General features: G+C 48.9%; 1 protein-coding gene across 2 annotated transcripts in view; it reads right to left on the reverse strand.

The window, feature by feature from the left end:
* Positions 1 to 12,950: 12,950 nt before the first annotated feature.
* The window catches only part of Cables1 (Cdk5 and Abl enzyme substrate 1), a 110,924-nt gene continuing 106,002 nt past the window's right edge, over positions 12,951 to 17,872 (reverse strand). For both annotated transcript variants that reach the window (XM_052155645.1, XM_052155644.1), the window contains 2 exons: positions 17,072 to 17,279; positions 12,951 to 14,074 (listed from right to left, as the gene is read on the reverse strand). In XM_052155645.1, coding sequence (XP_052011605.1) covers positions 13,934 to 14,074; positions 17,072 to 17,279 — 349 coding nt within the window. In that variant the 3' untranslated portion in view covers positions 12,951 to 13,933. The remainder of the gene's footprint in view (positions 14,075 to 17,071; positions 17,280 to 17,872) is intronic.

The following is a 17,872-nucleotide window of genomic DNA, read 5'->3' on the forward strand; positions in this document are numbered from 1 at the left end:
GGCCAGGTTCTTTGTCTCCAGCAGCCCTAGGCCCCAGGGAACATGCAGCTTCTCAAGGAGTTGCTACTCCCCTGTGTGATGATAAGTATTAGAAGGGTTTTGCATCCTTTGTCCTCTCTTCCATTCAAAGAACAGCAGGAGCTGTCAAGTGGGGCCTATCACCCTCCCACCGCTCTGCATTCACACCTCCCTCCTTCAGCTGTGGTGGAGGAGCACCTTTTCCTCTTTAGTTGGACACTAGTCCCCTGCCTTGAACCATCTTGATTTCATCTCCTCTCTCCCTCAGAAACCCAGGGAGATGTTTTTTAGTTATTTAGCCTTCAGCTTCTCCATTTGATACAAATGTCCTGTCTTCCTTATTAAGATGCAAGCTGGTACAAGCACTCTGGAAATCATTCTGTTGGTTCCTCAGAAAACTGGGTATAGCACTACCTGAGGACCCAGCTATACCACTCCTGGGCATATACCCAGAAGATGCTCCAATGTGTAATAAGGACACATGCACCACTATATTCATTATAGCCTTATTCGTAATAGCCAGAAGCTGGAAAGAACCCAGATGTTCTTCAACAGAGGAATGGATACAGAAAATGTGGTACATTTACACAATGGAGTACTACTTAGCTATTAAAAACAATGAATTCATGAAATTCTTAGGCAAACGGATGGAACTAGAAAATATCATCCTGAGTGAGGTAACCCAGTCACAAAAGAACACACATGGTATGCACTCACTAATAAGTGTATATTAACCCAAAATCTCCAAATACCCAAGATACAATTCACAGACAACAGGAAACTCAAGAAGAAGGAACACCAAAGTGTGGATGCTTCAGTCCTTCTTAGAAGGGGGAACAAAATACTCACAGGAAGAAATACAGAGACAAAGTGTGGAGCAGAGACTGAAGGAAAGGCCATCCAGAGACTGCCCTACCTGGGGATCCATCGCATATACAGCCACCAAACCCAGACACTGCTTGCTGACAGGAGCCTGATATAGCTGTCTTCTGAGAGGCTCTGACAGAACCTGGCAATACAGAGGCAGATGCTCATAGCCAACCATTGGACTGAGCACAGGGTCCCCAATGAAGGAGTTGGAGAAATGACTGAAGGGGATGAAGAGGTTTGCAACCCCACATGAAGAATAACAATACCAACCAACCAGACATTCCCCCACCCAGAGCTCCCAGGGACTAAGCCATCAACCAAGGGGTATGCATGGAACATGGAACAACCCATGGTTCCTGCCACATATGTAGCAGAGGATGGTTGGGATAGGGTATTTCCAGAGGGGAAACCAGGAAAGGGGATAACATTTGAAATGTAAATAAAGAATATATCCAATAAAAGAAAAGAAAGAGCCAGGCAGTTGTGGCACACGCCTTTAATCCAAGCACCGGAGAGGCAGAGGCAGGCAGATTTCTGAGTTCAAGGCCAGCCTGGTCTACAGAGTGGGTTCCAGGACAGTCAGGGATACATAGAAATACCCTGTCTCGAAAAGCCAAAAAGGAAAAAAAAAAAAAAAAGAAAGAAAAGAAAAGAAGGAAAAGACAAAAAAGAAAGAAAACACACAAAAAAGCAAAGCTTTTCTTCACCACCTCTGTGTATGTACCCCCTGCACCCCACCCCAATCTCCAGCATATCCATCAATGAGACAAAGTTTGAGTTAGTTCAGCAGTAGAACAGGAACATTTTCATGTTTCAGAGTAGGGAAGACAGGTCATTTGCTGAGAATTGGGTCTCGTTCTAGGGGAGACTTTTAAAGTAGGGATGTAAAGTTGGGGCTACAGCATGTGACTTCAAAGTTTGTTTCTTTGGGTGCAAAGTGTCTGCTGATATTTTCCATTGCTGAGTTGATGACTCCTTGGGGAGTTTCTGCAGGAAACAAGTGGAGCATGTCCTTATGGGGCCAGTTCCAAGCTGTGGAACAATGTGACTTAAGGCTGAGGAGCAGCACCGTGGGGCTCATATGTGAGGAAGCAGCTTTACAGTCAGGAACCAGCTTTATGGTCTCAGGTCACCTCCAAATCCAGCCATGGTGGTGACATCACCTCTAGGCAACCATGAAAGAACCCATGTGTCTGTTGCCATGGCAATCGCCATACTTCCTCAGCGTCCACCTGGTCCACCTGCCCACCTTTACGGTTATGTCACAGTCCAAATAAAAGGCAGAGCTCTCTGACCTTCTCTCTCTTTCCTTCTTCATTTCCCCCCTTTTGTCCTTTCTCAGCCCCTAATAAACTTCTCTCCCATGGAACTGCGCTTGCCTGGTGTGATCTGTCCGGACAAGCCACCATTCTAACACAACATCGGTGTCGAGACGTGGGGATCGCTAGACCCAGGCGTGCCGCGGGACCTGGCAACTTGGTGACCGCTGGCAGCAACCATAACTGGCTGCTGCCATGGCTGCCATGTGGACTGCTATCTTGAAGCCCCTGCCACGGCTGCCACATGGGCCGCTACGGCTGAGTACCACATGGATTTCGACTACAGCTGCAGCTCTTCCAGGTGCCACCACTGCCAGCTGCAGCTGCCCCCCCCCCCATCACTAGCAGGGAGCCCCAGGTGGTCATCATGGTATGTGGGCCGCCCATCTCCTTCCTCTTGGACACTCGGGCCACTTTCTCAGTCCTGGCAGAGTTTTAAAGTTATTTAGAACTTGGGGATGAATAAGAAAGTAAGGGTTGAGGCTTAATAGTGATGTGTTTGTGTGTCAAGTTAACAAGGGGTCAATTGTAACTGGCTGGTTTTGTGCGTCAACTTGACACAGGCTGGAGTTATTCACAGAGAAAGGAGTTTCAGTTGGGGAAGTGCCCCCATGAGATCCAGCTGTGGGGCATTTTCTCAATTAGTGATCAAGTGGGGAGGGCCCCTTGTGGGTGGTGCCATCCCTGGGCTGGTGCTCTTGGGTTCTATAAGAGAGCAGGCTGAGCAAGCCAGGGAAAGCAAGCCAGTAAGAAACATACCCCCATGGCCTCTGCATCAGCTCCTGCTTCCAACCCTGCTTGAGTTCCAGTCCTGGCTTCCCTTAGTGATGAACAGCAGCATGGAAGTGTAAGCTCAATGCTAAGACACTTCTCAAATTTCTCAAATTCTATCTAAGTTCCTAGACATCCCTTGGCATTTTCACATTCTCTACCACCCTCAATCTTCAGGTAAGGTAGAAAGAACCAACCACTCTTTCAAAACTACTCCTTCTAAGCTGTCACAGGAAACTACCTCTGGCTCCTTTCAGGCTACAAGCTTTTCCCAAGTGACCTCTCCTCCTGCCACCTTTTGAACTCACGTGTGGACATCCAGTCCTAACTCCTGGTCTTTCACCTAAATGCTCTCCCCTCCCAGACCATCTACTCACTCCATTACTTTGCCACCTCTGCTCTCTCTTCTGGAACTTTGCTGACCACCATCTACCACGGCCACACGCTGTCCCTGTCCACTGCTTGTCGACACTGGAGACCAAGTCCTTCTATCTCCTCCAGACAATCGGCTCCCACCCCTCTCTCCTAAATGACAGGGCTCTTTTTAGGTAATTCTTGTGACCCCTACAATTGCCAAACTCGAGGGACTCTCTCGTTGGTCCACCTGTCTCACCTCAAACCTTTCACCCTTTCACCTAAAAATGACTCTTTTTCTTAAATGTCTACCCTAACAGTGCTGTGCTCTCTTAAGCCCCAGAGGGAGACAGGAGTTGTTGGTAAGCTCTACTGTAAAAATCAATCCGGGTCCCCAGTAAGTACTACCCGCCCCCAGAGAGAATATGCCTCAGTTGCCCAACTTCTAGATATCGGAAAAGTAGGGGAAGTAATCAAAGCCTTCTCCGAGGTCCTTACCTCTGACATCATCCCTCATAAATGGCACTAACTTGTCATTTCACCTTTTGCTTCAGACCTTGACCTTGGTGTACCAACTCCTTAACGTCACCCAACCTGGGTGCTTTAAAGATTGCCAGCTATGTGTACCCCCTGGAACTAACTCACAATTGCCACTTAACAGCCTCTCCGGTGATGCTGCCTGATAATGTTACCTGGCCTCTTATCAGCCGCCCTGACTCCGATGTTGTCATGACTCCATACCTTTCTTCTATGTCTCTTTTTGGTGTGGCAAATTGTTTTAAGACCTCTGGGACATGTTCTGAAGGAATGCTAAGCTCCCTAGACTTCAATAGAACCACAACCCTTGATACCTCATCTCTACCAAAATGCCCTACGATCCAAAACGCATCAATTCTTTGTGGCACTCAGGTATATCATTGGAGTTTGCACGTTGGTACTCCTTTTCCCTGAACAGGGAGGAATTTAGGGAGATGAGCCCCTGCCAATCCCAGTTGTAGATATGATAGCTGTCCAATATAAGAGGGCAGTTCAGGTTGTGCCTCTCTTGGTCACTGCAGGAATAGCCATAGGTGCCGGTACTGGAACTGCAGGAATAACTACTTCTGTAGTTTGGTTCTTAGCTTCCAACTTACTCTGCAGTTCCTTTCTCCTGTTCACAGCTAGATCTTCCCCCAGAGCTAGAGCTCTGCTTGCTGACCTTAGTTCTCCATCTCCTATCCCTTCCCCATCGCTCTGGTCTGCGTTCACACCCCTAAAATAGTGTTCACGAAAGTCTATAGTAGTGTTCTTTGACTCAAGCTGAGACTCCCTCATCTCACAAGCACAGCTGCCTGCTTTCTCCTCCTAAGAGTCAGTCCTTGTCCTGGATTCTAAGGGCTGTGTCACTCTCCCAGCAATCTCTCCCTCACTTCCCACACCTCTTCTTTCCAGAGGCGTCTCTTCTGCCCTGTTGGATGTTACTGTCTCTCCAGATTTGGGTCTTCTCCTAACTGCCCATTCCTTCTGTGGTGGTTGGACGTACTGACAGTGAAGAGAAAGCACGTTTCCTGAGTGCATTGTGAGGGGTAGCATGGTGGACTGTGGTTGAACTGTTGTTTTGTGTTATATGGTGGGCTGTGGCTCTTTCTATAAAGCAGATGTCCTTTTAATGGTTTAGTTTGTACCGTGTAAATTAGGGCATTGGTCAATATTTGGCTCTTGGTGAGGCTGGGTTTTTAGAGCAGTGGTTTTGTGGTATGAGGTCATGCTTAACTGTGATTGGCTGTTCTCAGTCACTCCATTCATAATTGCCCTATCACCCCACTTTCTCCCACGGCACTGCTGTGAACTCACATGGCTTCAACCATCTATCTGTCTCTAGCACAGTGTGGAGCTCTGGACTCCAAGCAGCTGGTCTCTGAGTGTCTTCTGAATGCTTATAGTTTACTCTACAGATGTTAGAATTAACATCATAACAAGGATCCCCCAACTAAGAGGGTACACAAGGGTCTATTTCTCATTGTATTTCTTCTGTTTGGCTGATGTGTCACTCTTGTGGTTCTTGTTTGTTTTGTTTTGTGTAGTAGGTTGGTCTGGTGCTGCTTGTATTCAAATGCTAAATGCTGGTTCCCAAGGATCTGATCCTCCTGTACACCAGCTGATACTATGTAAACATTGCTCTCCAATTTAACTGGTCAATAAAAGGCTAGAGCCTGTGATTGGGCAGTAAATAGAAGTAGGTGGGTTTTCACAGAGAGGAGAAAGGAGAAAGGAATTGGAAAATAGAGGAGGCCAGCCATGAGAGGAGATGAACTGTGAGCATGTGGCCACAAAAACAAGTAACAAGGGACACATGGCTGGGAAATAAGTTAGACTAGCTCCACACCTGCCCAGTCCAGGCTTATAGCTTGTAAATAAAATACCTGGATTGTGTGTCTTTTTTACAGGTTTGCTAGAATTTATAATTTATCTTACAGTTTTGTTTTGTTTTTGGAGACAGGGTTTCTTTGTGTAGCCTTGGCTGTCCTGGAACTTACTCTGTAGACGAGACTGGCCTTGAACTTACAGAGATGTGCCTGCCCATGCCTCCCAAGTGCTGAGATTAAAGGTGTGCACCCAAAATTTCTTTGCCTATGCTTTTTCCTCTCCGATACCCTCTAGGACCCAGGGAAGAGAAGGGTGTGAAACCTCTTATCCCACTCACCCCCATATAGCTTGCTACAGAGAGACACACACTCTAGAACATTGCTTCTAAAAGTATGAAATGGTATTTGTAGACCAGGAACCTGGCTCCATGGAATCTTGAATCCTAACATGGGCTCCCTGGCCTCTAACAAATGTGAGAGGCCCTGCTGGCATCAGAATCTTTGCCTGACTTCTATGTGTTTTGTTATGACACCTTGACACTTCTATGGCTGTGGTTGTCAAGCTGAGGAAAAAAAATGCCACCTGGGAAAGCTATGAGTCTCAGATGCCACCTCTAGGGATTCTGGAATTACAAGGAGTCTCATTTCAACAAGCCCCGTGAGTGAGTCTGAGGACCATATTTGGCAAGCGCTAGTCAAATGTCTCTTTATTCTCCCCAAAAGGACATAGTCTGGAATAGTAAATTGGTCTCTGGAAACTGTTTTTTAGATTATTTATTTAGTTATTTATGTGTCGAGTGTTCTGCTTGCATGTATGTGCGCCATGAACACACCATGAACCTGGTGTGTGCATCAGATGCCCCGGCACCGCACTGGAGTTAGATGGTTATGAGTCACCTTATAGATCCTGGGACTAGAACCTGGCTCCTTTTTTTTTTTTTTTGAGAGAACATGGTGTTCTTAACATCTGGATCAGTTCACCAGCCCCCTCTGGAAACTTTTTTTTTTTTCCCACAGTAAGAACCGTATCTCTAAGCCCAGATATCAGGACAATAGGACCCAGAGGTGGAATTTTTCAATGAGCAAAAGTCTTGAGAATGAATACTCATCTCTAGTCATTCTTTCCTCTTAAAAGTCTTGATTTTTTTTAAAGGCTTTCTGAAAAATCATAGTCTCTATGTAAAATCTGAAAGCCATGCTCTGAGCTTCCTGGTGAGTTTGTACACCTTCTCTGAGGCCAGTCTTTAGGGACCACTGAGAGCAAATGCTCCTATGTTCAGAGTTCTGGAAATCACCCAGCCACAAAAGACAATGAGGGATGATAGGGACTTCCCAACTGAGTGGCCAAAGGACCACATTCTGTCCAATCGAGACCATGAATTTCTGTGTGCTCAGGGTGTCCAGCCTGCCAGACTGAGTTCAGTAAGTGTGACATGGGAATGCGTGCTAGGATCCACAGGGCCTGGACAGGGAACAGGGCTGAGCCCGTGATGGTGGGAGCAGGACACTCTGAAGCCAAGGTCCAGGAGAAGATTTGAGGAAGGCCACAAGACAGACAGGGGAACCCCAGACTTGAAGCAGAGCTGCAAGGGGATGACATGGAGAGTCGGTGAGGAGGAAAGGGGAAATTAGCTGGCGGCAGGCTGTGGGTGTGCAGCCAGGGAGGAGAGCAGCCAGGGAGGAGACTGCCAGTGACGGAACCAGCTGTGAGAGAAGCCGGTGGTTGCTAAGGCAGAGGCCAGCATGTAAGGCACAAGGTGGGACTGGACAAAGGCATCCCTCTGAGCGGAGAAGGTTAGGGGGCTGAGTGAACTGCCAAGCAACCTGGACCTGGAGAGGGTCACCAGGGCCAGACTTTGCCAATCTGGAAGAGCTTAATGGAATTTGAACTTGAAACTAAAAAGTACCTCAATTCAGTTGCACACAATAATAGTCGTCCTGAAGTTCATCTACAGCTTGGGTTTGTGTCCTGAGACTATGTAAATGCTGAAGAGCAGAGCAGAAAGTGGGAAGGCCCTGAGGAGCTAACGACCTAAAAGCCTCGGGTGGACTGAGACTCTGGACAGGAACGTTGGCTTCACTGGTAACATCCATGGGCCGTGAGGTTCCAGAAGGTGAGAGACTCAACACATCTCTTTGAGTGTTACCTACCACCTTGAGACTGCAGTACAACTGATCTGCAGATGGAGTCTCCATCCCGAAAGTCCCCTTTCCATCCTGTAAAATCCCCAAACCACCCCACACCATTGTAGGCACAACTCTGGTTCAGAGACAGTGGTCCTAAAGGTGTTCTATAAAGGGGCAGCTCTGTCTCTGGTGATGTTTATTTCCAAGTTGTACCCCACACCCCATCTCCCATCAGTGGGCTGTGGCAAGGTCTTATCTGTAACAAGGGGTCACACCTCTTCCCCGTCCACTGCAGGTTCTCCAGGGTAAGCCGTGAGAGGCTGGCAGCAGTTAGCATTTTCCCACTGGGCCCTGGGGGATGTGGGGGTGGCGCTTCAGTCACTGTGCCAGACTCTTGTTTGTCTTATACATGCTACTAATAAGTGTAAAGGTCTCTGGTTCAACCCTAGCTTTTAGCATCATTATGAAAAGGTTTCAGGGTTGAGATTCAAGGGGGAAACTGAGGCAAACTGTCCATTTGGGTAAGAGATTTATTAGAAGAGTTACTAATGGCACGGGCATACAGACTTATAGACAGATAACTGTATATCAGGGGTTTTGAGGAGAATTTGGGCCTTAACCATATAGACAGGCAAACAGTATGTTGGGGACTCTGAGGAGTGTTCAGGTCCAAAGGGAAGAATGGAGAGTCTCTTCTCATAGGCAGGGAGAGATTTTATGTTGTCAGGCTGTCTCTGATTCCTTGACTGGTGGCAGAGGAAATGGAGGAGAGTTTGTATTCTAGGAAGAGAGGTGCAGCTCTGAAGGTACGGGGACAGTCTAGAGGGCCAGGGCTTACCTAATTGAGTTGTACCCATTATACAAGTGGGGCTATATCTCTTGGAACCTGGGTGCCTGGGGAATCTGTGTTGTTCTAAAGGGGTTGCTGGGTCCTTCACAGGGCTGTTCCAGGTGAGTGTGGCCCATCGTTACAGCCCTGCGTAGATACTACTATAGAGCCAAGAGCTGGCAGGGCCCCTCCCTGCCTCTCTGAGGAATGGCTGCTCTGCCCTGGAGTGGGGGGTGGGCTAGTTCAGACACCAGTGAGCTTGGGGGTCTGCTAGCCCTGCATTCATGAGCCAAAGGTCAGCTCTCAACTCTCAGCATGGGAGTGGAGGAAGAAAAGCCACAAGCAACTTTGCTGACAGGTGCTACCAAAGGGCTTCTGGAGGACGCTGTCCAGGCAGTTGGATGGGGCTGGGGTAACCAGCCAGAAGGAAGCCCTTGAGTATATAGCTCCTCAAGACCACCGTAAGTTAGCTACTGGAGGGTAATCTTAGTTAGAGACATCAGCAAAGCAACAATAGCCATTGCCATAGGAGCCACCTAACACATGCTTTTATCCCAGCATGCCGTTCTGTCATCCCCACGGAGTCAAAGGTGCTTCAGCATTGCTTTCCTGTGTCCTCCATGGAGCAGGGTGTGTCCCCTCATGTGCACACGCTCAGTTAAGCTCAGCAGTTCCCATCTGCTGAGTCCCGACTGCCAGCCTTCCATTTGATCTTCTAAAACAACGCTGATGGCCAAAGCTATGCCCTGCCCCTCCCCACCCACACCAGGCAGATGGTAACTTTCTCAGACTCACATAGACTGGCCCTATACTCCTTTTCTTCCCTGTGTCTCCTGTGACTGTCAGAGCCTCTGCTGAAAACTGTCCCGTCTGCCAACTGTCCTTCCTGAATATGGGCTTCAACCTCTGCTGCACAGCCTTGGCCTCACCTAGAACAACTTCTGGGTTCTGAAATCTGTACTGTCAGAGGTCCCTATCCCTGACCAGGGGATCCCTGACCAGGGGATCACCGCCACCACTGGCCTTTCTATTTGGAAGCTTCTAGAACCCAGTGTGAGACATACTGAAAAAATGCCAGGAATCTGAAAGTTGGTTCACTTATGATGCCACCAGGTCACAGCTGTATAGCCCTGTCTATTGTACCTCTCTCCACTGTGGAAGCTTCCTGTCCCGGCTCCCTGGACAGCCTGAGGCACAGGTCTGACCCAAGCAGTGCCCATGGCCACCGCAGGCCAAGGTGATTATATAAGTTGCTTTTCTCTTCGTTGTGATCAAATAACCGACAAGAGGAACTCCACAGAGGAAGTTTGGTTTAAGATCTGTCATGGCAGGAAGGGAAGGGTGGCAGGAACATGAGGCAGCTGGTCACAGGCATCCTTGGGAGCAGAGACCAGCCAGGAAGTAAATCAGAGATACTTCGGAACCTCAAGTCCCACCCACAGTGACCCACAGAGAGGCTCTGGCTCCAAAAAGTTTCACAATTTTCCAAACCAGTGCTTCCAGCTACAGACCAAGTGTTGAAATGCTTGAGCCCCTGGGTGACATTTCACACTTAAGTCACAACAAGAATGGTCTACTGCGAGCCAGCTCTGTGTGTGGGCCCCGTGTGTGACGTGTGTCTCTGGTCTTGTACACCCCAACAGTTTTAGGCTGGGTTAAGGGATGCACGGGCTGAAAAGCCAGTGGGTGGCACCGCTCTCGGCTGTTTCAGAAACCATCCGCGTTTATTTTCTCTACGCCTTTCTCAGCTCAGACGGTTTTACACATGGTGCCCGGTTCTTTCTGAGGTCACTTTATAGTCTGCATTTATGGAGGACTGCTACCAAGCAGCCATGAATACATGCAGAGCAGTGTGGGGCCCCAGCCCTGGACCTGCAGACTTTCAAGTCTGAATGGGCCTGTCTAGGGCAAAGGCTTGCTAGGACACGCCCCCCGCCCCCGCCCGCCCCCGCCCGCCCCCACCGTGGGTCCCTGCCTAGCGGCTGTGTGGAGAACCCTAAGGAGCTAAGGTTAGGATCTAGCTGCTGCTGCAGGCTCCTGCTATGGAGTGTTCATGCAGAGCCCCTTCTCTGCCATGGGGGTAGGCTCTTATCAGAGCCCCTGCCATGCTGTTGCCCCTGACTGTCTCGCCATGGCGTTACTAACTCTTCTAACCTTTCGATCCCCAGTAACCTGTCCCAGCGTCCCCTCAGACCACCCAACACTTTCCTCCGGCAGCCATCTTTCTGCTTTTAGCTCTCATCAGCTTGCCTTGGAGTTAGCTGCATCTCTGGACCTGCCTTTGTTCAAACTGGCGCTCACCTAAACATGAGAGTCCCTGTCTGCGCTCCTGCTGCGTGTTTTCTCCTCTTGTCCCCAGCAGCCCCCACCTGGCAGCATTGTCCTTAACTGTCCAGCAAGGTGACTGCAGGCTGCCCTGCCACAGGGTGCTCCCTGCAAGCCGCCTCCTTGGAAAGACTTCTTCCTTCACAAGGGGCACACCTGGGCTCTCCCCCGCCCTCTGCCTATCTGGCTCTTGCAAAGGGGCAGGAAGCCCAGGTTCTCTCCCCTGCGTTATCAGAGGTCCCGGCCTGGAGGGCATGGCGCTTGGCAGTTGAGCACTGAACAGGAAATGCCAGAGAGAGAGATAAGGAATGGCTATACACACTCTGGGCTGTTTCATTTGCTGTTTTGGGATGATGGGAACAGGAAGAAGGAACAAGGAGAGGAAGGAACCTCAGTCCTGGCTGGCTCCACAGTCATGTGACTAGGACTGATTTGTGTGAAGTGACCGCTCCGAGTGGAGCCTGCTGGTTGGTGACAAGAGAAACCCTCTTGTTGAGGAAATTTTTGATAAGAAAAGGTTGAAGGAAACAAACCGTATTTTCATTTGACATGGGTTTCCTGACTTAGCAAAAGGAAGTGACTTCTATGCATGCTGTCCAGGCTTCCTGAGCAGGTACAGTGGGTGGGGCCTGGGAACTGGCCCAGTTAAAGTCTTTTCTGTTTGGTTCTTTGCATTACTTAATATACAGGGCTGACTAAAGCAGAGCTGTCCATCCATGCTTGCAGGCAGACTGGGACCTCCCTGTTGTCCCAGGGGTAGAGCTTTTCTGGGGACTACCCTAGATCTAGATAAGGGCCTTGGATGTTCTCCTTGTGGTAAAGCCTAAGAGCAAAGCCACAGGAACTTCTAGAAATGACGCTGAGGCTTCCTCTGTGCACAGGCCCAGGTTTCCTTCTGGACCCCTTGCTAGAACCCAAGGCTGGGGAAGTGTCTAGAGTCTGAGTGATGCTCACCCCTCACTCCCCTCCTCGTTGTGGTCCCCAGAAAGCTGGAGTTGTGAATATGAGCAAGAAGACCCTGTTACAATGTCCTCGATCTCGTGAAGGCACGCCCCCCCCCCCCCAACAAATTAAAGCAAGACTCCCACTCCACACACTTGTAATGATAGCGCTCGACTTAAAGGGAAAGGACCAGTGATGTCTCCCTCCATCTGTCACTCCAACCCAATCATCCCAAATCCATGAAGATCAATTTGGTTTCAAGCCACGGGGAAGGACTTGTACCTGGGAACTGCATGGGCCATTCCTACCTCAGGAGCCTTGTGTATAGGGCAGTTCTGTTCTCTGCGGGTTCTGAGAGAGGAGACTCAGTGTAAGGTGCACGGTGACAGATGCCGGCAAAGGTTGGCCATGAGCATTTTGAAGATAGGGAATACAGAGTTGGAGCCTTCGTGTTTCCCAATTTGCTTGGTAAACAGAATGTGTTTCTTATATTAGCTGACTGAACTTTTGTGCAACCATAAAGACCATGTGCTATCATATCTTACCCAACTGATACCCTGACAAGGACATTTGATAGCAAAATATTTAGGCCTGAGTTCAGCTAACCGCATGGATGAAAAGCCTACACATCTCATGTTTTTACAGTGGCTGCAGCTGCGTTTCCCACTCTGCAGGAGCTGGGAGTGGGAGTACACACCTGGAGTCTGGGGTCTCTGCAAAGCTGAGGCAGGAGGATAACTGGAGACCAGGCTGGTCAGTATAGTCGAAGCTGTTCCGAATAACCAGTTTGTTGGATGGATAGGCTAGCACATGCCTACAATCCCACTGGGGAGGCTGAGGCAGAAGGATTCACGTTTGAAGCCAGCTAGAGCTACAGGCGAGAGCCGTCTTGTAGAGCTGTGGATACCTGCTTCCTCCCCTCTTCTTTCTCCAGGAAATTCGTGGGGTCTCAGTCTGCAGCCTTTCCACGACTATGATCTGAGGTGGGATAGAAGCCGGGACCGGTGTAGAGGCGACTGACACACATTTGCACACACATTTATGTATATGTAAAACGACAAAATATTTTAATTTTCCATGACCTCGGGCTCTCTCAGGAAGGTTATACCTGTATAACCACCAGGTGACAGGATAATGCTTCAGGACAAGTCACAATTTTGTACTAACAACCAGTTCAACCACAGCTTGAAATGCAGTTTGTCCCAGCTGCAAAAGCCACAAGACACCAATCATGCGTCTTACCCCCAGTACAGACTTTTATAAAACACACATGTATGTAATTAGCACAGTAAACGCGCCCATTATGCACTCTAACATAGAGCACAGGAATACACGCTATGGAGTGCAGTCCTCATGTCTCCACAGGCAAGAGCTAGAGGGTTAGACAGGAGCCCATGGAGTGACGGCCAGAGTTCGGAGCGCACCACTCTGCACGTGACTTACCCTACACTGAGAACTGTCACCCTGTCCAGTGGGTGGCAGGAACAGTCTCATAAACAGTGTTATTTCTAAGAGCAGAGATGCTGATCTGGATTTGAGTTGTTGTTACCTAGAAGGCATTACAAGTCAGCTCCATAGAAGGTGGGGATTGGCTTTGGGGTCAAGTGTAACAGTGCCCCTCAGACACTTGTACACCCACACCCCCGTGCCCGGGGAAGTGCACTTCCGATGGCAGATACAAAAATAGGTTGGCACGCTCTTGACACAGGGCGTGGGAACGTGAAGCAGCATCCCCGAATCCCATGCATTCTGTTCCCTCCTCTGTTCCAGCACATCGTGCTACAAATTCAGAACCGGCCTGCAAGAAAGGCTATGAGGCAGCCTCAAGCTTCTCATGTGCCCGAGAGGGAGGAAGAGCTGGGCACAGCTCAACTCTGGCTCTGGGAGCTGGGAGGGCCTCCATCATCCACAGCGCGTGCCTCCTCAGCAAGCCTCGAGTCTCCAGGAACTTAGGGCCTCTCCTCTCCCCTCTCTGGTAGTACTCGAGGCTGCACTGTCCTCAGGAAGCAGTCTTGGCCCTCCTGGGGCCAGTGCTAGGAGCTCTGGATCAGGCGTCTATAGTGGGGCATGACTTCGTGCTCCGGCAGATGAAGTGCAAACTCCAAGGCCACTAACACTGGGAATTCAAAGGCAATCAGTTCGCGTCTGTTCAGTCGGAACTTCTCTTCCAGTTTCTGCAAAGCCAACAGAGCCATTTTAGTTTTGCATTTTAAAATATAGGTTTTTTCCTTTCCAAGTGCAACTTTTCTATCATCAAGCTAGTGAGTGTTTATCACTAATGCATCTGTTCTCCATTACTGTAACAGAGTACTAAACACTGGGTGACTTTAAAAAGGTTCTGGAGGTTCAAAGTCAGACAGCTGCATCTAGGAAGGGCAATGCGCTGATCCATCTCAGGGAAAGAAAAAACAAAACAGGACAAGCTGGGTCCATGCTGTGCAGAAAGACAGATGGACAGCTTCAGAGCCAGACTCCTCCTCACCCCTGTAGCTACTGTAGTCTCAAGAGACATCAACTCCCAAAGAAAGGCATGAGTTCCCCCTTAGTGGCCCAATCCCAACACCATTGCAATAAAAACCAAATTTCAATGTGAGTTTCAGGCATGAGAAAAACATGCCCAAACCACCTATGTATCCATTACCAGAGGGTGCTAGAGGAAGAACTAGAACAGGCAGTGCTTCCTGCCTTAGCCTTGTGGTGAAGACAGTGAACCTTCACCAAGGGCTAGAGGTCTATCTGGACATTTGTGATAACGCCATTTACTCCTCTAAGAATTCTCAAAGTATTTCTATATTTCTGCCCATTTTACAGGTGGTAACAACTCAGAGGTCAAGGCCGCCCTTCTACAGTCATAGGGATGGGAAAACTGCTGGGCTGAGAAGCAACTTACCTGGGATTTCTTTTTTCCCACCCCTCCCCATTTTTTTTGTTTTTTGATTTTTTTTGTTTGTTTAGTTTTTTTGTTTTTGTTTTTGTTTTTTTTTGAGACAGGGTTTCTCTGTGTAGCCCTGGCTATCCTGGAACTCACTCTGTAGACCGGGCTGGCCTTGAACTCAGAGATCCACCTGCCTCTGCCTCCCAAGTGCTTGGATTAAGGGCGTGCGCCGCCACTACCAGCTGACTCCAGTTGGGATTCTATTATAACTGAGTCAGGCTTTGAGGTCAGATCGCGTTGGCAAGGATCGGAGTGCCTCTTCTGTCTGGCATAGGAGGAAGGTTTGCGATGATCTCAAGTCCCAGGGTGGCTGTCTAAACAGCTGAGTGACCAGTGGCTCCTCACCTGTCCAACCAATAACACAGGCTTCTGGAATTAGAAATAGAAACAGTGGGGGGACAGGGAGTCTCTCCCCTTTTGCTAGATCACTGTCTTGACTTAAGCTCAGCATTTGACTAGTGAAATATTTAACCCCGACAGCACTGAGGTTAAACCCGGAGGGATCTCAGGGTAGGATGCTGCTCTTGACTGCCCTTTGTGTTCTTCATTGATGCCGTCAGCTTCTGCTGTGCAGCACAACACTGAACTCTGGTTAAATGTGTACAGTGTAAAAAGGCTTAGAACTCTATTAGCGTTCCTTTTGAAGATGCATTAGTTCAGCATATATGAACATTTCTCAGGTAGCATGAGGGATGAAGTTATTTGCACAGCTTGAGAAGCCATAGTACCCACAGGGAGCCTTTGGGGCAGTGTTACTGCAGAACGCCTACCAGACAGGCAGGTCAGTGGGATCCTGCCAACTGTCCTATAAAGGCAAGCCCCGCTAAAGCAAGGAAACCTAATCACCCAGGTTGGATTTACGCATGCCTGTTTTAACACAGGATATATAGGCATGCTTTGTGGTACAGGCCCATAACCCAGCTGCTTGGGAGGCAAAGGCAGGAGATTGAAGTTCAGAGACAGCCAGGGCAACCTAGTAAGACCTTGTCTCAAAGAGGAAGTGGAGAAGGATTATAGCACAGCTATGGCTTCCCGAGAGGAAAGGATCTTACTGTGTCGGCTGAAGCACAACCCTATGGCCTGGATGACTTCACTACAGAAACTCGCTTCCTGCAGTCGTAAAAGCTGGCCCGTTCAAGGTCACCAGATTCTTGTCCACCTCCTAGCTTACAGGTGCCTTTGTTCTTTCCCTGAATCTGTTCTCTTTTAAGGTCATTAAGCTCATCAAGATCACCTAAGTCATACCAGCCTTACTGCACGTCACTGCGGCCAAAGCCAATAGCATTAATTTGTGAGAGACATGTATTCAGTGCATATAATTAGAATCCTGTAGGGGCAGAAGGAATGGGAAGGGGTTGTGGGCAGGAGCACCACCCTTGGTGCTCGCCCGGCAGGTGTGCAGTTAGGAACGACCAGTTTGAAGAATGCGAGTCAGCACTGGGCTGCCTGCAACTGGACAGTTGGCCTCATTAGAGGGGAGGAAGGAGCTGGTGTGTGTGTGGGGGGCTTCTGGATGGATTAGCTTGTGTTTTAAAAGCATTCTCACAGGTGAGTGGGATAGATCTGGGAAAGGCAGGGACAGTTGGTATGATGCCACGTACATCTGACTGCCCCACTATTTCAAATGGTGGAAGAGAATAAAGTACGTAGCGAACATATTGTTAAGAAAGAATATTATTTATGCCCACACTTTACTGTCAGAAAAGGTACAGGGTCGACTGTGCACAGTCAATGCAGGACACAGAAATGACCATTGGATGCCAAACCCAAGCTGAGAATCAGTAGGCTTGTCACCCAAGTCAGCCACTGCCCCAACAGGATATGATACTGTGGTATTGAGTATCTCCTTTGGAGGAGGTTCCCAGATAAAGTGGAGAAATGTTCATATATGCACACACATGCTGAACTAATGCATCTTCAGAAGGAACACTAATAAGAGTTCTAAGCCTTTTTATACTGTACACATTTAACCAGAGTTCAGTGTTGTACCACACAGCAGAAGCTGACGGCATCAACGACAAACGCAACGGGCACCTTAAGGTCAAGTCAAGAGCACCATCCTACCTTGAGATCCCTCCCGGTTTAACCTCAGTGCTGTTCTGAGAAAGGTTTTTTAGGTCATGACCCATGTTGGCCCTTTAGTCTTACCCAGGTAGATCATTTCTTCTACAAATGATTTCACAGCCCTGCATCTATGAGCCATTAGGACCCTCTGCCCCAGACACAGCTCACTCACATCAATTAGCTGCTTGACTTCGTGCTTTTTCAGGTCACTTCCGACCTTAGCCGCTAGCAGCACACAAGCTCCTGCACAGAGCTTCCGGTTCTGCTTGTTCAGCTTTCCCCTGAGGGCCAGCTTCTCAAAGTAGACAAAGGCCATGGCCACCGTGGGCTCCTCGAAACCACAGTCCTCCTGGGCAAGCTTCCGCATCTCTCTCTTCAGGCTGGAGAAAAGACAGGAAGCAGGGAGTCCTGAGACAGCTCAGGGGACCCACAAGACTATGACAGCATCTGGAAAACATTTTCTCTATTATACTCCCACAGGGGATGTGGGCCGGGATTAATCCATGGTTGACGTGGGAGTGAACCATGTAGTTGGGGCTCTGTGGGTCTACAGACACGGACAGCGTGGTCCAGATCCCCACTTCCAAGGATGACTGGCAGGCAGGGCTCCAAATACAGAACATGGAAGGACACCACTGGACGTAGTTCATGGCTGAGTCCCTGGCAAAATTAGATGGGGGAGGGGGTTTCCTCAAAGTGGAAAATGGAGGGCCACACTTACTTAGAACTACTTCAGGTGCTCGGTCTAAGATCTGCCAGTTATTGATTACACTTGTTAAATCAGGTGGGGAAAAAGGGTTGGACCTGAGCCAGACCTCTGGCATCCCTGGGGACACAGCATGTGCTTAATTTTTCTTATTCTTTGGTTTGGAACATGCCAGAATCAAACTGTGTTAGGATGCACAGCAGGGTAAAACCTGCGCGTGCACACACACACACTCCAGGATCTCAGAGGTGCTTATCACACACTGGT

This window comes from Apodemus sylvaticus, chromosome 13 (genome assembly GCF_947179515.1).
Source record: "Apodemus sylvaticus chromosome 13, mApoSyl1.1, whole genome shotgun sequence".
Lineage (NCBI taxonomy): Eukaryota > Metazoa > Chordata > Mammalia > Rodentia > Muridae > Apodemus > Apodemus sylvaticus.